General features: G+C 35.9%; 2 protein-coding genes and 1 non-coding gene across 3 annotated transcripts; 2 read left to right on the top strand and 1 right to left on the bottom strand.

Annotated features, from left to right (window-relative positions):
* Window positions 1-763: 763 nt before the first annotated feature.
* LOC145136977 (uncharacterized) lies at window positions 764-6,072 on the top strand. The gene is made up of 15 exons (XM_079071115.1): window positions 764-1,096; window positions 1,960-2,124; window positions 2,200-2,316; window positions 2,408-2,492; window positions 2,611-2,719; window positions 2,917-2,984; window positions 3,078-3,203; window positions 3,389-4,149; window positions 4,244-4,456; window positions 4,552-4,612; window positions 4,709-4,822; window positions 4,900-5,013; window positions 5,231-5,365; window positions 5,580-5,633; window positions 5,746-6,072. Exons 1-13 carry the CDS (start codon window positions 1,029-1,031, stop codon window positions 5,333-5,335), a joined length of 2,106 nt encoding a protein of 701 aa, XP_078927241.1. The 5' UTR covers window positions 764-1,028; the 3' UTR covers window positions 5,336-5,365; window positions 5,580-5,633; window positions 5,746-6,072.
* Window positions 6,073-7,100: 1,028 nt separating this feature from the next.
* On the bottom strand, window positions 7,101-9,662 carry TPR2 (Tetratricopeptide repeat (TPR)-like superfamily protein). The gene is made up of 8 exons (XM_079069828.1): window positions 9,485-9,662; window positions 8,671-8,883; window positions 8,381-8,572; window positions 8,104-8,303; window positions 7,923-8,004; window positions 7,687-7,816; window positions 7,495-7,590; window positions 7,101-7,382 (listed from the first exon to the last, which is right to left on the bottom strand). The coding sequence occupies exons 1-8, from the start codon at window positions 9,587-9,589 to the stop codon at window positions 7,306-7,308; spliced, it is 1,095 nt and encodes a 364-aa protein (XP_078925954.1). The 5' UTR covers window positions 9,590-9,662; the 3' UTR covers window positions 7,101-7,305.
* Window positions 9,663-11,413: 1,751 nt separating this feature from the next.
* Window positions 11,414-11,494, top strand: TRNAL-CAG (transfer RNA leucine (anticodon CAG)). The gene has a single exon. It is a non-coding gene; the product is annotated as a tRNA-Leu (tRNA).
* Window positions 11,495-23,648: the final 12,154 nt, after the last annotated feature.

The following is a 23,648-nucleotide window of genomic DNA, read 5'->3' as shown; positions in this document are numbered from 1 at the left end:
ATTCTCTCTTGGCCACACCAATATATTCGAGATGATCAAACAAAGCAAAAAAACTGTTGGGTACAATATTTTTGAAGGACTACGACTCATTTAGAAAGCAAGGATGTAAGATTTAACAATTAAAGATGAGCACCTACAATAAAAGTATTTGAAGCTTAGGGTGTGTTTGGGATTGCTTTTTGAACATAAAAGTCCTTTTTGTAAAATGACTTTTTGTAAAAGAACTTTGTCTAAAAAGATGGTGTTTAAAATGTGTTTGGCTTGTCTTTTATGACTTTTAAGTGATAAAAGCTAAAAGTCACAAAAAGATAGGAATTCCTATCTTTTCTCCGGCCAACTTTTCCTTCTTGACTAAAAGTTGGTTTTAAAAGATCTTGCCAAACAACTTTTAGTAATTTTTAACTTTTTGAAAAAGTTAAAAGTCAAAAAGATGATTAACAAGAAATGCCAAACACCCCCTTAGTAACAATTAATTGGGATGTTTGGATTGTATTCTTAAACTTTTTTGTAATAGCATGCTTCTTTGGTATTGTGGTTTTAGTTGGTTGATGGTTGATACTTGATGATGTTGAGGCATCATTTATTTAATCGTTTAAGTATATTTGTTGGTTTGAAGATATTGCGACATTTATTATCTATTTTTTTACCTTTTTAGGGACGATCGATTTATAGGATGGAGTCCCACAAACCGGCCCAAACCCGACCCGTTTCCATTTATACAGTGTGTTTGCGAGTTTGTGTATATATAAATAATAAGTCGAGTTTTGTTGGATGTTAGAGTGAGCGAGAGAGAGAGAGAAGAAAGATTTGTCCCCTTTGTTTGTTTGTTGCATATCATTCAGACATCGTCCGGATTTACCTCTCTCGCTCGCTTGCTAGGGTTTCTCAATCTAAATTTCGATTCTTAAATCCAATCATAGAGTAACCAAGGGAGATCGACTGTTAAAACCTGGGTTTCTATGTATTCGATTTCTCTGCTCCCCGTGTCTACTTCTTAAAGAAGACATCTTCAAGTTAGATTTATATGAATGGATATCATGAAGACAAATTCATACCTAGATGATCTATCATCCTCACCTTCACCAATCCATCACAAGTGAGTTCGAATTATATTTCTCCTCATGATTATATATTAATTGAATTCAGTTTTCGTTTCTTGATGTGAAATTTTTAAGAATCTAAATGGATTGATGCTGAATTTTGATATTTTAATCGAATAGTTGACAGTAGGATATGTTGATGTAATCTGGTCGTCTGGTTTGCTTTCAACTTTTGCAACTAGGAAAGGTAGGGAGTTATTGCCAGTTGGTGTATGTAATTCTTAGAAATCCAGCTAGATCTTTTCAAGGAGTGTTTGGATGTGCGATTTCAAAGTAAATATTGCTACTTTTAGAAATTCACCTGATTATTCAAATCTGATTTTTTCCCTAAATAATCAGCACACTTGAGATTGGTTACAGATTTACAGTCAGTTTAAGCTCACAGCCAAGACTCCAAGTAGCCGCGTGATCATGTCTTAGATCACTGGTGCTATATGTGATTATTAGTTTTCTTATTTGGAATATTGATGTCCATCAGTGATGCATAATTCAGATTAGACTATCATTTCTGAAAGAAGTATAACCTACATCCTATCTTAGTTGTTTCTATTTTGATCTAAGTAAACTGTGATCCCTACCATCTTTCCTTGTTCCATGGTTGGGTTGTTTGATGGTATAGTCTCAGATGAATTTGTTCAATTGCTCTGTCAAATCAGCCAGTTGGAGGCTTCTTTTATTTCTCATAACTTGTGCATGATGTTTTTCTATATAGGTTCTTACTTCTTCTAGATTTGCATATCTTGTGTTCTAACTTTAAAACAAATGAATTGTGTCTTGATGTTTAAAGATAGCATTGTGCAAGATTTGTTAGTGGTGGAATTTTTTGGATATTAGACATCTAACAGGTATATGTTCTCAGTAGTAGGAATGTGCTCGAAATGTTGGCCAAGAGAGAGATAGCTCCAAGAATAAAAAAGTATTTGCCAAGAAGGCAGGGTAGTGGAACTTCTGAGCATCACCACCGGTCATTTGTTAAGCCCAAAAGCGAAAGTGCAAGGGACTCAAGGCGCGAACTTCATTCATGGTATGTCTTAATGATGTCAACTAAAAAAAGTCAAAGTGCAAATGTCTCATTTTTAATAACTAACTGTTTTTATAGGGTGGAGGCTGAGTCCTTGCAGTGTTTATCAGCCAAGTATTGTTCATTAATGCCTTCACCAAGGTCGACTATTGCAGCAGCATTTAGTTCAGATGGGAAAATTCTTGCATCTACTCAGTACGTTGTTAACTGTCTTTGTAGTTGTAATTTGTTTCTAGCACCTTTTTTTTGTTATATTAATTGAAGTTGTTCATTTTGGGGTTGACAGCGGTGATCATACTGTAAAAATAATCGACTGCCAAACTGGGAAATGTCTAAAAGTTTTGAGTGGACATCGAAGAACACCTTGGGTGGTAAGATAACAAATGCATCAACTCCTTTTTAGTTTTTACAGTCATTTTCTGCTAACTTGTTCTTTGAAATTGTGACCTAATTAATTTAACATTTTACTTTCTTTTTTGTTTTTTACAGGTTAGATTCCACCCGTTGCGTCCAGAAATACTCGCGAGTGGAAGCTTAGACCATGAAGTTCGCTTATGGAATGCAAACACATCAGAATGCATAGGATCCCGTGATTTTTGTAATTACTAAACATTTTGTTTCCCTTGAGATATTGATGGACCTCCCTCCTAATAGATCAAGCAAATATAAAAAATATAAGAGGTTTACCATTTAGGATAGTCACATATAAGATTAAATATAGCACACAAAATCAGGCTTGTTACATATATATGTGTGTGTGTGTGTCTTATGTCTGCATATCTTTGTTTATTGCAGACCGGCCTATTGCTTCCATTGCATTCCATTCAGAAGGAGAAGTGCTTGCAGTTGCTGCAGGCCATAAGGTAATGTCTGTAGAAAGGTTTTCATGTTTAACTATTTTTAGTTCTTTTGTAAATTTAAGAGGCATAATATTGATGGGAGTTTTTCAATTTCAGCTGTATTTATGGCAGTACAGCAGCAGAGGAGAGACCTCCTCACCTGCTATAGTATTAAGGACAAGGCGTTCTCTACGGGCTGTGCATTTCCATCCACATTCTGCTCAACTTTTGTTAACCGCTGAGGTAACATTTTTTCCATGGGTAGCAACTATGGTTGTGCTTTCAAAAAGCTACTCAGTTATAACAATTTCATCCCAATACAAAGAAAATTTCATTACTATAATTGAGTAGATAGAATGTCTTAATAATAATAAAAAAAAATGAAATTACATTGCTATAGCCCTTCCCTTGTTTTAAATGTTTTGCAGGTGAACGATCTTGACTCCTCAGATTCTTCAATGGCACCAGCAACATCTCTAGGTTATCTGCATTATCCCCCTCCTGCTGTATATATGGGCAATATGCATCGCATAGACCGTTTAAGTTTAGCAGCAGAATTACCATTAATGCCCTTGCCTCTCTTCTCCTCTCCTTCAACCACAAGACTTGATTCAAGAAGGCCACAATCCTCTTCTGATCAACATCTATTCCATGCAAATGCAAATCCAACACAGCAACAACTGATGGATTCTTCTTCTTCTATACACACCAGCCGCAGCAGCCATAATGATAATACTGTAAATAATAACCAAGTCCAAAACATGGATATTTCTGATGTTGAAGGTGTTCCGCTGTTGAGAGAGCGTGTACGTTGGGAGTTACCCTTCATGCAAGGATGGTTGATAGGTCATAACCAAGCTGCCACTGCCACGTCATCGACTTTCCCTCTGAGATCAGGGGCAAACCCTAATCCAGAAGCTTTATACAACATGAATCAAAATCAAAATGGTGGTCCAGTGGCAGTGAATGAGTCGATAACAAACGAAGGAGTAGGAGTAGGAGTAGGACAGGCTGTCCCTATGATTGGTCGAATACAGTCTCAACTGTCTGCATCACTTACTGCCACAGCTGCTGCTGAGTTGCCTTGCACTGTAAAGCTAAGAATTTGGTCTCATGATTCAAACAATCCATGTGCCTCTCTCAAGCCTGAACGATGTCGCCTAACAATACCGCATGCTGTCCTTTGCAGGTAACATTTTTTTTTTTTTTTTTTTTTTTATAAATAAATAAATAAAAATAAGGAGCTTGGTGGGGGTTGATGTTTGTACTGTATGCTGTTGCAGTGAAATGGGTGCTCATTTTTCAGCATGTGGGAGATATCTAGCTGCTTGTGTTGCATGTGTGCTTCCTCAGTTTGAAGGTGATTCAATTTCTGGGGTACAATCACAACTTCATCATCAAGAGGGTAGGGGCCCCGGAACATCTCCTACACGCCATCCTATCTCTGCACGCCAAGTCATCTATGAACTCAGAATATATTCACTTGAGGAGGCAACGTAAGAGATGACTATTCCTTCCATTTCCATTTTTGTATTGTTACCATTAAAAAAAAATGTAATCTGGCTGATAACTATTGATTGTACTTGTGTAGGTTTGGTTTGGTACTTATCTCAAGGCCAATCAGAGCTGCCCATTGTTTGACATCAATCCAGGTGAGTTTTTGTGAACATAACATAACATAACATAACATATATATTTAGTATTTAGTATTTACAATTACAATGTTGATTGATGATTTGATGGTGCAGTTTTCACCAACTTCTGAGCACATCTTGCTTGCTTATGGGAGGCGTCATAGCTCTCTTCTGAAAAGCATTGATATCAATGGAGACGCATCTTTATCCATTTACACAGTTTTGGAGGTAAATAATAGGGTTTCAGTATTTTTGTAAATGTATATGAAAAAAATAAAAAAAGATTGAGGTTTTGAATGTTGTAGGTATATAGAGTTTCGGATATGGAAGTGGTGAGTGTGCTTCCAAGTGCAGAAGACGAGGTGAATGTGGCTTGCTTTCACCCTTTCTCTGGGGGTGGTATTGTCTATGGCACAAAGGTCTCTCTCTCAGACAAACAACCTACTTTCACCGTCTCCTCTATTGATTAGACCATTTAAAAATGACATTTTTCCCTGTTACTTTCACCATTTTATTGATTTAGCCATCGTAAAAAATTATTAGTTCATTGCATAGAATGATGAAATTTTCTGTATTTTTTTTTCTTTGAACATTTGGTTGACATGCATAATGGGGTGTGTGTGTTGGCACTGGCAGGAAGGGAAGCTTAGAATCCTTCAATTTAATGGAGGTGATGGGATGAAAATTAGCAGCAGACCTGATCAGTCGGTAGAAGCACACATGGTTGACATAGAACAATAATACTTACACTACTACACTACATGCATGCAGGTTGTTACTTGAATACCAAGTCCACCATCTTACCTTACGTCTTTTCTCATTATTATTGACTTGAGGTCTGAGGGTTAATATTATTTATATATATACTTACTTCAGCACAGTACACCTGTGGGAGGGAGATGAATTGATGACTTCAAATAATACAAAGGATATATTTATTTATTGAACAAGATAAGATTTGTTTATGTTTATGTTTATGTTTCAGGGTGGATGACGCTTTAAATGCTTAGTATTTGATATCACATCTAGCCTATGTAAGGTATGTAAATGTACCAAAGAAAAGAAATGTTATCATCATTTTTTTTTTAAATAAAAATAAAGAGAAAAATGTGGTGATTATTAACGGGAAGACATCGATGTTGGTGTTACAGGAACTTAGTTGCACCAGCTCTCCTACTCCTAACTGTTTGAAGATGCAGATGCAGCTAGCAGTTCCTGTGGTCCCCTGCTCCTTTTTTTTTTCTCTCTCTCACACTTACTTTTGACCGTTTTGTTGTATGTTTGACCATGACCATGACCATGTGTGTACTATATATAGTCTATTATGTTTGTTAACAAGAGACATCTGATCTGAGCAGTGAGTGACTCGGTAGGTTTGGTTTGGTTGTAAATTATGGTAGCCCTAAGTAAAGTAAGTAAGTTGTACTGATTCTAGAGATTTCTTTCTTCCTCATGTATGTATGGTGTTTGTTTTCTTCTCTTTCTTTCATACTTGTATACTATACTATACTATAATACACATCATCCACTACAACTGACTTGACTGGATTTCTATGCTTTCCTTGTTTGTCAAGGTAAATTTGTTAGTTTCCCACATATTTTAGGTATTTCAACATTTGGTTGCTTTCCTCCCTTGTAGTAGTTGTCAGTTTGTCATAAGCATTTACTGTAGATAGAGAGGTACAAAATAAGTGACAACTACCTAAAACCCTAGCCCTACAAAATATTTATATAGCCAATCACCTAAGAAATTCTACACTTTTTAGATGTTTGACCTTCACCATTTCTCTTGGGGGTGTTTGGGATTTGTTTCTTTAAAACAAACTTATATTTTTTTGTTTATTAGCTCATCAGGTACCAAAACTGGAGTAAATGATTATTTTATACGTTAACAAAATGCAATTAACAAAGAAACATTAGGTTGCAACTCATGGGTTTTTAGGATTAAAACATCAGTAAAATGGTAAATCGGTCTACATACATAAAAAATATTTTCAAATAAGTAAAAAATGTTTTATTTAAGCTAATAAATATTTTTTGTTTACTAGCATCCAAACACTCAAAAGTGTGCTTATCCACGATAGGAAAATACAATTAACTACCAAACACTTCAAATAAAGCAATCTCCCAGGTAAATCTTTTAGGTTATTTTAGAATGGCAATACATACTATAAATAGTGTTTTACTTGCAAGTAGTATATTTATTAAAAATGTCTTATTGTAAGTGTTCATCAAGGAAGAGGTTTTGACATGTATTTTAAAAATATTATTTAATAATAAATCATTAAAACTGATACTTGAAGTTAATAAGGGGATCGTTTGGATGCATTTTTGTTTTAAAATCAAATAAGTTGTTGTTTGAGTATATAATAATATTCTCAACTTATAACAATATGAAAGAAGGAACTGTTTCTGTCCCTCATCTTGCAAGCACGTCAGAGTTTTAATATAAACTATTCGGCGTCCAAAAAAAAAGAAAGAAAGAAGAAACTATGACTTTATCAAATGAGTATAACAGAAATAATAAATTAGCAACTGTATTTAATTTTGTTGTTAATGATATGAGATTAATTATGACAACAGATAATCAATCATTCGACTATAAATAAAACTTGTTGAACCACCCAAACTTTTAAAACATGAATACAAAAGTATTTTATAATGAGGGCGGGGTCTGATTTTGTTTTGGATTAAATGTGACTTGACTTGGTTCAGGATGGAAGGGACCAATTCCCAGATTTGAATTTTTTGTAGAAGCTCTTTGATCTTTTTGAAACAGCAAAAAACACTGCACCCACCATTACCAAAAAAAAAAAAAAAAAAAAAAAAACTAAATTAAAAAATAAAAATAAAATATGGAAGAACACAAAAAAGAAGTTGGGTTTTTGATGGTGACAAACCAGGAATCCCAGGGATAACAAATTTGTCTTCTTTGAGAACCGAATGAAGGGTTCTTCTTTCGTTCACTTTCACCCATTTTGAACCACCTTCACCCCCTACAGTTGAATATTAATTACAAAAGAAAAGTTCATCCAAACAGAAAACAGTTGTGATTATATTTTTCAGTCAAAATAAATAAATAAATAACATACCAACTGAAGGTGAAGGTTTAACTGCATCTGTTTCATCATCGTCACCAAATGTCTCAAGATGGGAAGCAACTGTACCCTGTAAGAAATTGCTAATAATTTCCTTCTTGGACAAACCTACCCCTGATCCCGCCTGCCCACCAAACCAAACCAAAGGTTGAAAAAAAAAGTTAAACAACAAAATCATAGTACGCAGGACAAGAAAAAGACATAAATGCCCTCCTCATACAAGATCTAACCTCATAGTACAACTCAATGGCATCACGAGTGTAAGCATTCTCCTTATCCCATGGCAATGGTGCACCACTATCTGAGAACATGTTTTCAAGCGCTAAGGATTCCACTTAACAGAATTATTAAATTTATTATTTGGTGAAATTGTTTTGTTTTGTTGTAGCAGCAGCTAAGAAAAAGGATATGAGGTCAAGGTGAGGTGAAAACATATCAGTCTCACAGAAGTCCTCAATGAAGTCACTAGACATAACCTCTGCATAAAGGAGAAGAACAGGCCAGTGAAGTATACGATCTTTATCTAATATCGGCTTTTTCAGTCCTGTTAATTCTTGGAACATTGCCTTTCCAATCTTCAATCCCCTCTCTTCAATTGCTGACACTAAATCCTACGCATACATAATAAACTCATGTTAGAGAGCCTTCACAAGATTAACTTTTTAATTATATGAACATCAATCAAGACCTTAGCTGCTGTCAAAGCTTTGGAAACTTGGGCCTCGTGTTGTTGGCGTTGTGATATTTGTGAATCAATCACCTCACATAGCTTCTTTAGATCTACATTATCTGGATTCTCATCAAGTCCTTTTACACAAAAGCTTCGTGCTTCAACCAACTTATTCAAAGATAATGATGCCTTTGCTGCTCTGTAAAAAGCCTAACAACAAATACAGAAGAAGACACTTGAATAAGATCATCATCCTATTAATGTCAAATTGAACTGTATACAAATACAAGTAGAAATAGAAAGGAAACCTTGACATTTGTTGGGGAGAGCTTGATGGCTTCCTCTGAATCTGAAAGAGCACGCCCATAATTTCCAAGTTGTAAGTTTACATGTGCCCTATTAGAAAATATCATTGAGGTCTCCATGTCACTTAAGGCTTTCTGATTTATGGCCCGTGTATAGCAGTTGATAGCCTCTGAATAATGCTTCTTTCCCATCTTCACATACTTGTTACCTTCTTCCTACGTTCCCAATCAAAAAAAATTACACCCACTTTGTTTTCCTCTTACTTATCAAATCAGTTGCTGTGTTTTCACTTCATATTTGATCAAGAGTAATTAGAGTTGGCATCTAAAACATTATAACTACCTTACTAGAATAAACTTCTGGGATGAAAAACTGAAAACCTAAACCATATTTTTTTTGATCTGATAAAGCACCGAGGGTTATTTTCTTCTCGTTACAGCTTTAAGATCAATCCAAACATACAATTACCCAAACAATCAAATTCGTTAACCAGGATAATAAGAAAGTAGATGCCGGAGCTAAACTTGTTGTATTCAAATAACTAGAGAAATGGAAACAGAGATTTACTGAGTTCAAGAGTAGCGGCCTCCGATTTCTACCTTTTTTTTTTTTCCAGATTATTGTGGTTAAGCATGACACACTAATATCTATATTAACATATAGAAATACAGTACAGCAATACAACTTTAAGATCAATGAATACATAGGATTATTCATTTATCGAGTCAATAAACTAGGGGTATAAGAAACCAGATTCTGAATTATCGAGGTAAATATGTTGTGTTTATATATAAGTAGTAAGTAGAGAGAGATTACTTTGAGTTCAAGTGCAGCGGACTCCTTGAGAGCAGAGATAGCATCAAGGTCTGCTAATTCACTCTCCGTTTGAGGTTCAGCACCCTTCTCCATCAATAACGCCATGGCTTTCTTCCTCGCAGTAGCAACACCTCACCGGCGACCGGCAGCAAAACAATTGAAGCCAAGGGAAACAAATTGGCGCTCTTTAACGGGCCGTATAATTCTAAATCATATTATTGGGCTTTTTCACCAACCGGGTCTTAGAGGTGCATCACACCGGTTTTAAACCGGTTCGGTTATTATTATTATTATTATTATTATTTTATAGTTATATAAAAATCGGTTTCGCTTGGTTCGATTTTTTCATTTTTTAAAAATGAAATTTTGTTTAAAAATCAGTTTTTTGGGGTGTTTTTGAAAGTAAAATTTTGATTATCATCTCATAAGCCTTATTGAGACTCAGTATAAAATTGTTGAGAAAGTTTAGCGATTCGGATAACAAATATGATCGATTCTATTATTAGTCGTGAACAGTCGGATTTTGTTAAGGGTCAAAAGTTTTAACATCTTGTAAACATAATGCATTAGCTTTAGTGCTTGAAGTGTTTAGGAAATTTAGTGGAAACTGAGATATTTCAATAATAATATTTTATAAGTAATTTCTTAATGTATATTTTTTTAAGATTTGTCTTTCATAATTCCAATAAATAACATTAAGACAATATATAATAAAGAAAACAACTTGAAGATATATATAATTAAAAAACGGCTGAATTTTTAAAAAATTATGGTAAAACAATAGACAAATAAGAAATAATAATTTTTATTTTTGTTGATAGTTTTATCGTAACTATTATAAAACTAATTATTTTCATCATAAAGAATCATATATAAATAATCATATAATCATATACTCAAGTCTCATTTTATGACTTTTAGCTTTGGTAATCATATATAATCACTTTCCTAACGTGATATATATACCCTGAATAAAATTAATTGTTTTTTTAACTGGTTAAATATAATGCGTCTTTTTATATAAATAAAAGAAGTATATGAATAGCTACTAATACTATAAATATTTTGTAATGTTGATATAACAAAAAAAATTAGGATTAGAATCTTATAAAAAAAACAATAATGTATTTCTTATCAAGAAGTATATGAATAGCTACTAATACTATAATTAATTATTTTGTAATGTTGATAGGACAATAAATTTTGATTGGAATATTATCAAGAAAAACAATAATGTATTGCTTAAAGCCTTAAACAACTCGTAACTAAAAGTGTCGATTACTAATAAGTTTGGATCTGTTCTTTAAAACATTAATTTTGGTAATTATATTCAGTAGACTAATATTTTTTTTTTATATTTTGTTACACCGTTAGTGTATATCTTAATCTTGTCATGTATCCACCATCTCATCTAATACTAGAGGTGAGCATCTGGACCTTCAGACTGGACCGGATCGAAACATGTCCGGTCCAAGGTCCACAAATTTCTGTAAAATAGGTCCGGTTCAAAACTTGATCTGATCCGATCCAAATGTTCATTTTTATGTCCAAAAACCAGGAATTGAATGTGGATCTGAACCTAGACTTGATAAGCCTCAACAGATACAGTCCAAAGTCGAAAATCGATCCGGTTCAAATGTTCATCCCTATATCTAATGCAATAGAATTTATGTATTTATGTGCATATAAACCATTCTATTCTAGCTATATCTATGGTGCTAGATAATAACAACCCACACCATGAGTGGATGCCATATAAAATTCACAAAATATAGCAAAAAGTCAAAAATGTTTATTGTCCTGTCGAAGCTTCTTCAATAAAATCTATCTGTAAAAACTAAATATAAAATTTTCAATTATCAGCAAAAAAAAAATTCTGTTTACTTTTTTTACGTTATTATATTAATCATTTGATAAAAACATTAACAAGTCAAGATGGCCGAGTTGGTCTAAGGCGCCAGTTTCAGGTACTGGTCCGAAAGGGCATGGGTTCGAATCCCATTCTTGACAAATTTTTTTATTATTTCAATTCATAGCCTTTTGTTTAGCTATAATGACAAGTTTGGCCCTTGTCTTTTAGTTTAGCATACAATCACATTTTCACCCTCAACTATGCAACGACGACATTTTTAGCGCTTAGCATACAAATTGCACAACGGAACGTATCCATATTTCCTTGTACATGTGCAAACTGTTGCATATAGCCATATATAAACAAAATTTATATATGAACATTTTATATATAAACAAAATTTATTAATACCGTAATAAGTTGACATGAATTTAAGTTGACATGAACATTTTATATATAATCAAAACAAAATCCGATAACTTAATTAGACATGAATTTAATTTCTGAACTTACCGAAGAATAGATTGGACGACACATAGATTGGACAACACTTAGGTCCCGTTTGATAGTTTCTGTCTGGGAAAGTGTTGTCTGATAAAGTGCTGTCTGGGAAAGTTTTCTGACTGGGAAAGAAACCATGCTGTTTGATTGTACATCTGATTGACTGTGCTGAATGATGAAAAAAAATAATAATTCAATAAAAAATAAATTTTAAAAAAGTTATTTAAAAAAAATTAATAATCCAAGAAAGAAAGAAAGAGGCGGGGTTTGGTGAATAATTGTCTTTCCAGCCAATTCAGCCAGAAAGATATGATTTTGAGGCTTTCTGGGAAAGACATATCTTACCGGGAAAGACCCATTTTTTGTGCAAATCAAACAGTCTTTCCGGTCCATTCAGCCAGAAAGATCTGTTTGGACCTGGAAAGATGCATATCAAACGGGGCCTTAGAACGACACACTGAATTGCCACCAAAGTAAGATATTCGATTTAATCGGACTAATGAACTCAAATGACAATCCCTTAAGGAGGGACAAAACATGGATACTAGACTTAAAAGACCATTACGAAAATTAAAAAACAAAATCATATAAACAATTTTTATTCTCTTTCAAATTATAAAATATAATAAAATTAAAAGTCAGTGCGTAGCTTTTAGAACGACACACTGAATTGCCACCAAAGTAAGCTATTCGATTTATTCGGACTAATGAACTCAAATGACAATCCCTTAAGGAGGGACAAAACATGGATACTAGACTTAAAAGACCATTACGAAAATTAAAAAACAAAATCATATAAACAATTTTTATTCTCTTTCAAATTATAAAATATAATAAAATTAAAAGTCAGTGCGTAGCTTTTAGAACGACACACTGAATTGCCACCAAAGTAAGCTATTCGATTTATTCGGACTAATGAACTCAAATGACAATCCCTTAAGGAGGGACAAAACATGGATACTAGACTTAAAAGACCATTACGAAAATTAAAAACAAAATCATATAAACAATTTTTATTCTCTTTCAAATTATAAAATATAATAAAATTAAAAGTCAGTGCGTAATTTTTTTAGATGTTTATTTTATTTTATTTATATGTGTTAGAATGATGCAACTCTTTCTATATTAAATAAAAAGTTTCTTAAAAAAAATCATTTCAAATCTATTAAAAAGAAAAAAAAATACTCATCTATCACTTTTGTAACATCCGGATTCCCAGGTATGATATTTTATTATTTAATTTGAGAATTTTGGAGTGACTTGACGAATTGGTACCTCAACTCGTCGAGTAGAGTCGCGGCAGGTGACGTGGATTAATGAATGTACTCGACGAGTCTGTGAGGCGACTCGCCGAGTCAGCGTTGCTGAAGGAAACCCTAATTTCTCGGGCATGTGGCCTATTTAAAGGCACTTATAGCCTCCCTTTGCGGCCACTTTTCCCAGAGAGAAACCCTAAACGATCTTTGAGCTTATAGAGAGAAAGAGAGAGCTAACTTTGAGCATTTTGGTGTATCTTTGCAAGGAAAGGAGAAGGTTTCAAGCAAGGAGCAAAATAAGGTTTTTAGATATGTCAATATACATCCAAGGGCTTCTGTTAGAGGTATCAAGTTCGAACCTTTCTCTCTTGTTTGAGTAGATCTCTCATTTTGAAGATTAGGGCTTCTTTTCTTTATATTTTGGGACTTTGAGGATTTGGGGTTCATGAGGAGGCTTGAACTCCAGATCTGGACCCTAGGAGGTCCCTAGCATCTAAAGGTTCCTGCTTTATTTAGCATTGGGAGAAATTTATGAGTGAAAAACCCATTTAGATCATGATCTTTGCATTTCATGCCCAAAATGCCATGCATGGACGTAAAGTCTATGACTTTACGTGATAAAGGAGTTCTGAGAGTGTGGATCTGGAGTTTGGGAAAGTATCCTGCCTTAAAATCGTCTCAATGCAAGCTGAGTCTGAATGGACTCGTCGAGTTGATGAGCCAACTCGGCGAGTAGATTAGGGTTTGTCCCGATGAGCTTTACCATGTGACGGCTCGGCGAGTTAGGGGTTAACTCGACGAGCTGGACCTTCATGAGATTACTGAGAACGATGGGACTTTGTTGACTGGAATTGACTTATGTTGACTTTAGGGTTGGTCAAATGAGTAATGGAGGTCAGTGAAGGGTAAAATGGTCTTTTACCCATTTCTAGGGGTAAGACTGTAAGAGAGACCAATGAATGGTGTAGTTGTGACAACCCGAAAATTTTTGCCTCGTATGTCCAACCATTCAATTCAACCATGTGTCATACTCGTTTCTGCTATCTTTTAGCCCTTTTAAGAGTCCGTTTGGGTGTTTTAAGCCTAGTACCTTAAAGGATAAAGTGTTAGGAAGTATCTGCTTGTGTTCATCGTACATCATTCAAGCCTTAAACTCCATATACAGGAGTTTACGGCCGCAAACAAGGAGTTTACAGTCGTAAACTCTTGCCAGCCGTAAACTCATGCCCATAAGTGTCATATTCCCTCACTTTTCTTCATTTCTTACACTTTCACCTCAAGAACACTTGAATTCTCTCTCAAGTATCATCGAGATTTTCATTTCCGATCTTCAAAAAGAAAGTGATTCTTCCCTCTAGTTTTTGTTATTCTTCTTACTCATGAATCATCCTTTGATTCCATCCATAAAAATCGCCTTTTTGAGTAGATCTTCAAGATCTTCATCTTTCACCAAGAACACCAAGAACACACACTTGTTCTTGGTGGCCGTGAACTCCATAAAGCCTCCCAAAGGTGAGTATTCCTTCCATACACTTGCTACCTAGTATAATCACTAGCCTAAACGCCTGGAACAAACGATTTGAGGATGATCTCCAGGAGTTTACGGCCGTAAACTCCCTTGGCCGTAAACACATAGGGCCGTAAACCCCTTGGCCGTAAACACCCTAGACCGTAAACCCAAGGCCGTACACTCCTCATTCTGGCCGTAAACACCCCTTTTATGAATCACATGTGATTCTAACACTTGGCCCAAGTGTTTTCTAGTCCCCAAGGGTGTTTCCTTGCATGTTACTTGCTTATAAACACTATATTCATGCCAATACATACCATATATGTCATTTAGGACTCGTTTGTGTCTCGGGACTTCATTCGTGGACCTTCTCATCGTTACGCGCATATTCGTTTGAATCACCCACATAAGGGGAGTTCATACCCCTATAATCAATCTTTTAAACTGTTTTAAATGCTTTTAAGGGGGGGAATACAAGTTGAACACAATGATAATTGTGTAAATGTTTGTTATAAACATCTTTCAAAGGATTGCTTATGTTTTTATAAGTGACCAAAACATTTCAAAAACTCCTTTTAAGTTATGTTACTTTATAGCTTATAAAACTCCATTTTTAAAGTACAATCATAACTTAGTAGATAAATGAGTCTTTTCAGTAACAGTTCAAGTAAACATACTAGTAAACTATAATAGATAAACTTTAGGGGTTCAGTTCATACTAGATACTAGAGCATACTATAAAGAGAAACAGGGAGGTAGATACAATACACGATAACAGAAAGAACATACTAAGATACTATAACAGAAAGAACATACTAAGATACTATAACAGAAGGAACATACTAAGATGCTATAACCGAATGAACATACTAAGATACTATAACAGAAAGAACATACTAAGATACTATAACAGAAGGAACATACTAAGATGCTATAACAGAAAGAACATACTAAGATGCTATAACAGAGAGAACACTATACGCTATAACAGACGAACAAATCATGATTTACAAAATATACCAATGATCACTAACTCATTGTTCTAAACAAAAGGTGATAATAAATTGGGTATACAAGACTACCATAACTTTAATGTGAGACTACTTCACGGCTTAGCAATTTGTTTGCTGAAGTCGCGTTTTGTAACCAGAATCTCTTGTAGGGAGAGCGTATAGTATGGGTACAACCACATCACATTATGACCTTAATAAAACAAACTTGTTTTAAGGTAATCAGTACTGCAGGTTGTCAATTCAAAAGACAACTGTGTACTTACATTTTCCCATTACTTTCATATTGTGACAGTTCCACTTGAAAGTTAATGCAAACTATTTTCGTGTTAAGATAGTTATAAACTAGGGAAAACATACATCTTTTCAAGAGACAAACAGAACAGTCGGGTCTAGTACATTCAGTAGAAATGGACCTATAATGCTAACTTTATGATTCCTTAGTCTATACACCAGGGATATATATTAAGCGGATCTGACAGGTAGTAGGATGTGTGCTTTCCGCTTCATTTCATGTTCCTTGTTTGGTTGTGGGCTTAGAGCAGATTCACCCAACCTACTATCTATCCGATCTTAGCTATGTATATATTCTGTATAAACCAAGTAATCATAAGGAGTACCATGTATGGGTCAGGTCATAGGACACTAATTCAATGCACCGTTTTCTAGTACAAAACATACTTTTCAAATAGAACATTTGGTAGTCGAAACTAGAAACATACCAGTAAAGGTTTAATCCATTTTATTAAACCAGTTTAACTTAAAGGACCTTAAGTGGTTAATTCTATAATACCTTAGTTTATACATCAGGGTTATATATGATTAATACCCGATAGGTAGTTGGATGGGTTCTTTCCGCCTTACTTGTTGTTCCTTGTTTGGTTGTGGGCTTAGGGCAGATTCACACAATTAACTATCCGATCGATATTAGATTATATATAGCCTGTATAAACTAAGTGATTATAGAAGAAACTACTGTGGTTACCATTTTTACTAAAAGAAATAAGGGTTTTCTTAAAGGATCTTTTCATCAAATATAAAGGAACTATTACAGTTAACTCCGTGAGTACCAAGTGAATACACCAGGGTTATATACAACGAAGATCTAACAAACAATGGGATGTGTGCCTTCCGCCTCATTTCCTGTTCCTTGTTTGGTTGTGGGCTTAGGACAGATACACACAACCGATTGTTTGTTTACTCTGGGCTTTATATAACTTGTATCCATTAGTACTCATAGAAAGGATTGTAGAGTCATTTTTACTTATCTTTCATCAAAGCAGGAAATATAGGATTTTCTGGAGGAACAGACGAACTTTTCTAAACAGAACTTACAACTTACTACAACTTTCTTACAACCTACTTATATCACTAAAATCTTATGAACTCACCAGCTTAAATGTTGATCTACTCTTTCAAAATAACTTGTATTCTCAGGATGACCAGTAGACAGGTACGCGCTCTGGGATTCAGAAGATGGAGCAGTATAGCTTCATGTCTTATTTTGTTATTTGCTTTGTAGTCTATGTTACGTGAACACATACTTTGTAAACACTTTCTTTCAATTGAAATGGTTGTTTATTACTTTGATTACTATGATGCATGACTTGTGATACTAAACATGACGTCCTCCACCCCCGAAGGTTTCCGCCGTTCCGGTTTTGGGGTGTGACAGATTGGTATCAGAGCATTGTATATAGTGAACTAAGTATATCAACCGATAAAAGATATACAACTATAAATACAATGGGGCCGAAGTGCTCTGGATAATAATATGTTTTAAATATATAACGATACCTTATAAAAGTATACATACGTGCTTATACATATATACATACTAGAACAAGTATCACAAGAAGAACAGAACAAAAGTATTTAAAGGTTGAACACTGCGGTCAAACCTGGACAGTTATGTAATCATATCTAGGATCAATATAGCCTGATCAACTATATTTATTCGAGATGTGAACGACATGTGTTTGGGAGTGAGGTGGTGTTGCAACAGTCTTAAGACTTACCTAACTCTATTCAAGGAAATTCTAGATCAAAACATAAGGATAAGATACTATGGGAATATTTTATGATACTATAACACGACAACAAGTTTAAAACATACCAAGTTCATTACATTAACATACTATAGGAGTATTTTAGGCACTATATAAATAACTTATGTGATAACTTAAAAGACCCTTACGGATAGGTCTATAATCTTGCAATGTATACTCCCAAGGTTTTATATAATTGAGATTTTATAGACTTAGAATTTGTGATCTACGCTTCATTACATGTTCCTTGTTTGGTTATGGTTTTGGAGTAGGATCACTTATTCGAAGGTCTATTTAATCTTGAATTATATACAACTTGTATACATTGTGCAATTATAGGAGGAATCTGTAAGGATCACCCCATAATGTTTCACTTAAATCTCATAGATTCTTTAGACACTTCCATTCTCGCACGACAAACCCAGATAGATGTAACCACTTCCTCATAGCGGTCGGCAGAAGAGTCAAGGAGGAACAAGAGCAGGTTCATGAGAAGTTTTCAAAGAAGGATCAACAGAAGTAACCAAAACGTCTTATGCGTCACACTAATAAATAATAATCTTGTTTAACTTAATGAGTTAGTGGAGACACTGCTCACATTATGTGTTAGGATTATTTTCTTTCGTGCAACTAGTATCAGTTATTTAATTCACAGACATTCATTCGAGGATAGCCATCTCTAATTCATAAAGTTTATTTGGTATAGACTTCCTTTATGAATTGTTCCCAAAACTAGATACACTCAGAACTAGGATAACCTTGTCTTTCAGCTTTCGGCTTATAAACCACTGCTATAGACTTATTTCGTCTCATCTTTGTATTCTTTTAGAAAAGATGCCTCCTCGCAGATCAAACAGACGCACTACTCCGATAACTCCTACTCAACCGCCACTACCTCCGCCACAATTCGATCCTGCTGCTCTCCAAGCAGCGATATCCTCCGTAGTGGCAACTGCTCTAGCTCACTTCGACGAAAGTGGTACCTTCGGATCTGGTAGCGGTACCCACTTAACCAACCCCGGAGTTACTCACGAACACCCAAGGGAGTGTTCGTACAAGGACTTCATGAACTGCAAACCCAAATCCTTTAATGGAAATGGTGGAGTCATCGCTCTGATGCGATGGTTCGAGAAAACAGATTTGGTCTTCGAAATCTGTTCGTGCCCAGAAGGGAGCAAAGTTAAGTTTACTGCCTGCACCTTCTCCGACAGAGCCCTAACATGGTGGAATAGCCATGTTAAGTCACTGACCCTATCAGTGGCTAACTCCATAGGTTGGGAAAACCTAAAGGAGTTAATGTTGGAAGAATACTGCCCGAGGGGCGAAGTTCAAAAGCTGGAACAAGAACTGTAAGAGCACACTATGGTCGGCTCAGACATAGTGACCTACACTGACAGGTTTAGCGACCTGGCAGCACTATGTCCAGGGATGATTAGCACGGAAAGTAAGAAGATAGAAAGGTACATCTGGGGTTTATCTGCCCCGATCCAAGGAGATGTGTTGTCTTCTAACACAACTACCTTCGATAGTGCCAAACGCCTGGCCCAACGACTCGTTGACCATGGAGTCCGCCATGGCGTGGTAGTCCCCGTTCCCGCCCATCGAGGGGAGAGGACTATAAACAGAAGTTGGGAAACAAGAGGAAGAAGAAGAGAACAACACAGGAAACCCCACATGAGCAACAAACGGGGTACTATATACGCCGCCACAACACCTGCTACTCTAGCATCTGCCAGCCGATATGTTGGAACTCTCCCGAAGTGTGGAAAGTGCAGCTATCACCACACCGGAGTATGCCGGGAAATGCAGTGTCTGAACTGCCACAGAAAGGGACATACAGTCCGTTTTTGCAGGGCACTGGCTCAACCGATCTCCCAAGTCCCCGGAGCTGAAGAAAACCAAGCCTGCTATGGCTGTGGTGAGACTGGACACTACCAAAGGGATTGCCTGATACCAAAGAACTCAGGAGCGGATGGATGAATTCTGATGATCACCGCAGGAGAATCAACCCCGGAGTCGCCAGCGAGCAGCGGTACGTTTCCAAATTAAAGAATTACTTTAAAAATTAATTTATATTTATATAAGATTAAAACTTGGGGAAAACACTTAAAAGTAATTATAATAACTCACTTATCAGAACACGTCACAGTATTCAAGAGAACTAAAAGATCCGTTCAGAGAAGCTATGATGGTTGAGTATGTACATCAGGGTTGTGCATAGCTAAGATTTTGCAGACCTGGAGTGAGTGATTTCGCCCTAATTCCTGTTCCTTGTTTGGTTGTGGATTTGGGGCAGAGTTACTCAGTCGACCGTCTTATTCATCTTAATTATTCATAACTTGTATATAACAGGCGATCATAGTGGTACCGAGGAGGATCGTAGTATAAAGTAACGACACTAATTAACAAAGCACTTTCATAGTATGTACTCGCTCATCGCGGTACGATACGTGGAAGTGTTAACATCAAAGAGAAAACAGAAAGCACTAGAACGGTCACAAAGAGTACATTTTCAAGCACACTAGGGATACATCATCATATAACAGACGTTTCTTTCAAATCGTCCAAACCTTTATTCAGTAAAGAGTCCATTGCTATTATTCGTCATCAATTGGCGTGGTCCTCACCATACTAAGTTCATATGTTTCTATCGCCTCGACCGTCAAATTCACGAAACCTTCGTCATTCGTAACGACAGTCCGACCCAGACTTCGAAATCGTCTATCTCGTATTCTAAACCCCGAAGTACTCATGCGAAGAGTACTTTGCCCTCCGAAGCCTTGTCACCGTATGTTCAGCAGACCTTCCCGAAATACCACTCGTTCAGCAGAAAAGTTCAAGCACAGAGGCAAAGGACGAACACAACCCACCTATCACTATTCAGTGTATACGCGAGGGTGGTATATGGTTATGATTTCGCAGATTTAGTATGTGTGCTTCCGCCCTATCTCCTGTTCCTTGTTTGGTTGTGGACCTGGGGCAGAGTCACACATCCGACCGTCTTACTAATCTTAATTATATACGACTTGTATACACGAGGTAATGATAGATGGACCAAGTATGAATCCTATCATGAACAATAGGGCAAAGTTGCCACATCTACGAGTGTGTATTCTGCAAATTAGAGGAGTGTAACCCCAGTAGTACTGCTAAGAAAGCTAATTTCGGGATGAAATTCCATCTAACAGGGGGATGATGTGACAACCCGAAATTTTTTGCCTCGTATGTCCAGCCATTCAATTCAACCATGTGTCAGACTCGTTTCTGCTATCTTTTAGCCCTGTTAAGAGTCCGTTTGGGTGTTTTAAGCCTAGTACCTTAAAGGATAAAGTGTTAGGAAGTATCTGCTTGTGTTCACCGTACATCATTCAAGCCTTAAAATCCATCTCCAGGAGTTTATGGCCGCAAACAAGGAGTTTACGGCCGTAAACTCTTGCTAACCGTAAACTCATGCCCATAAGTGTCATATTCCCTCACTTTTATTCATTTCTTACACTTTCACCTCAATAACACTTGAATTCTCTCTCAAGTATCATCAAGATTTTCATTCCCGATCTTCAAAAAGTAAGTGATTCTTCCCTCTAGTTGTTGTTATTCTTCTTACTCATGAATCACCCTTTGATTCCATCCATAAAAATCGTCTTTTTGAGTAGATCTTCAAGATCTTCATCTTTCACCAAGAACACACACTTGTTCTTGGTGGCCGTGAACTCCATAAAGCCTCCCAAAGGTGAGTATTTCTTCCATACACTTGCTACCTAGTAGAATCACTAGCCTAAACGCCTGGAACAAACGATTTGAGGATGATCTCCAGGAGTTTACGGCCGTAAACTCCCTTGGCCGTAAACCCCTTGGTCGTAAACACCCTAGACCGTAAACCCAAGGTCGTACACTCCTCATTCTTGCCGTAAACACCCCTTTTATGAATCACATGTGATTCTAACACTTGGCCCAGGTGTTTCCTAGTCTCTAAGGGTGTTTCCTTGCATGTTACTTGCTTATAATCACTATATTCATGCCAATACATACCATATATGTCATTTAGGACTTGTTTGTGTCGTGGGACTTCATTCGTGGAACTTCTCATCCTTACGCGCATATTCGCTTGAATCACCCACATAAGGTGAGTTCATACCCCTATAATCAATCTTTTAAACTGTTTTAAATGCTTTTAACGGGGGGGGGGGGGGGGGATACAAGTTGAACACAATGATAATTGTGTAAATGTTTGTTATAAACATCTTTCAAAGGATTTCTTATGTTTTTATAAGTGATCAAAACATTTCAAAAACTCCTTTTAAGTTATGTTACTTTATAGCTTATAAAACTCCATTTTTAAAGTACAATCATAACTTAGTAGATAAATGAGTCTTTTCAGTAACAGTTCAAGTAAACATACTAGTAAACTATAATATATATACTTTAGGGGTTCAGTTCATACTAGATACTATAGCATACTATAAAGAGAAACAGGGAGGTAGATACAATACACGATAACATAAAGAACATACTAAGATACTATAACAGAAAGAACATACTAAGATACTATAACAGAAGGAACATACTAAGATGTTATAACAGAAAGAACATACTAAGATACTATAACAGAAAGAACATACTAAGATACTATAACAGAAGGAACATACTAAGATGTTATAACAGAAAGAACATACTAAGATGCTATAACAGAGAGAACACTATACGCTATAACAGACGAACAAATCATGATTTACAAAATATACCAATGATCACTAACTCATTGTTCTAAACAAAAGGTGCTAATAAATTGGGTATAAAAGACTACTATAACTTTAATGTGAGACTACTTCACGGCTTAGCAATTTGTTTGTTGAAGTCGCGTTTTGTAACCAGAATCTCTTCCAGGGAGAGCGTATAGTATGGGTACAACCACATCACATTATGACCTTAATAAAACAAACTTGTTTTTAGGTAATCAGTACTGCAGGTTGTCAATTCAAAAGACAACTGTGTACTTACATTTTCCCATTACTTTCATATTGTGACAGCTCCACTTGAAAGTTAATGCAAACTTAAGATAGTTATAAACTAGGGAAAACATACATCTTTTCAAGCGACAAACAGAACATTCGGGTCTAGTACATTCAGTAGAAAGGGACCTATAATGCTAACTTTATGATTCCTTAGTCTATACATCAGTGATATATATTAAGCGGATCCGACAGGTAGTAGGATGTGTGCTTTCCGCTTCATTTCATGTTCCTTGTTTGGTTGTGGGCTTAAAGCAGATTCACCCAACCTACTATCTATCCGATCTTAGTTATGTGTAACGCCCGTAGATCCGGGCTAGTCAATTTAGAGATAATAGGGGTCGAAAACGACTTTTCGACAAAAATTTATTTAGAATAAATAATCTTAACCAAGTTGTAGAATATGTCTCAAGGGTTCCATACATATAAAGAACGCCGAAATCCGAGTTCTAACGAAGAAGTTATGACCCGTCGAAGTTTCGCGACGGAACCGGCACAACACCGGGAAGCGTAAATAGAGAATTTACGATAGAGCGACTTTTAGCCTTAGCGATCTAAACGAAAGTCGTAGAAAATGTTAAACCGAGAGCGTTCATAAAAAGAACGCCCAAATCTGATTTCGTATGAGGAAGTTATGATTTTTCGAAGTTTCGGCTTAGCAGTGTACAACCCGAAGTTCGAATATTAGATCGAACGGTTTTTAGCCAACAAAACCTAAACGAGAATCGAAGATCTCGTTAATAGTAGCGTAACGATAAAAAGACAGGCGAAAACGGACGTCGGATGAAGGAATTATGAATTTTTAACGGACCAATCCTGTCCTGGCCTGTTAAAAATATAAATTTAAAATAAAGTCAAAATTAGCCGACGGAGTCTAAACGAAAGTTGTAGAGTATGTTCCCGCCTACGCGTGGATATAAAGAACGTCGGAAACGGAGCTCGTACTAGAAAGATACGAATTTTTGAAGTTAGAACTCG

The sequence above is a fragment of the Lactuca virosa genome, chromosome 9 (assembly GCF_052849685.1).
Source record: "Lactuca virosa cultivar CGN04683 chromosome 9, Lactuca_virosa_CGN04683_v6, whole genome shotgun sequence".
NCBI classification, from domain to species: Eukaryota; Viridiplantae; Streptophyta; class Magnoliopsida; order Asterales; family Asteraceae; genus Lactuca; species Lactuca virosa.
The sequence above is the reverse complement of the archived record's forward strand: the minus strand, read 5'-3'. Positions and strand labels throughout refer to the sequence as shown.

Coding starts and splice junctions, on each gene's coding strand:
- LOC145136977 (XM_079071115.1), top strand. CDS start 1,029: ATGGATATCATGAAGACAAATTCATACCTAGATGATCTATCATCCTCA. Junction 1,097..1,959: donor CCTTCACCAATCCATCACAA/GTGAGTTCGAAT, acceptor ATATGTTCTCAG/TAGTAGGAATGTGCTCGAAA. Junction 2,720..2,916: donor CATAGGATCCCGTGATTTTT/GTAATTACTAAA, acceptor TGTTTATTGCAG/ACCGGCCTATTGCTTCCATT.
- TPR2 (XM_079069828.1), bottom strand. CDS start 9,589: ATGGCGTTATTGATGGAGAAGGGTGCTGAACCTCAAACGGAGAGTGAA. Junction 7,817..7,922: donor CCATTGAGTTGTACTATGAG/GTTAGATCTTGT, acceptor TTTGGTGGGCAG/GCGGGATCAGGGGTAGGTTT. Junction 7,591..7,686: donor TAAACCTTCACCTTCAGTTG/GTATGTTATTTA, acceptor ATTCAACTGTAG/GGGGTGAAGGTGGTTCAAAA.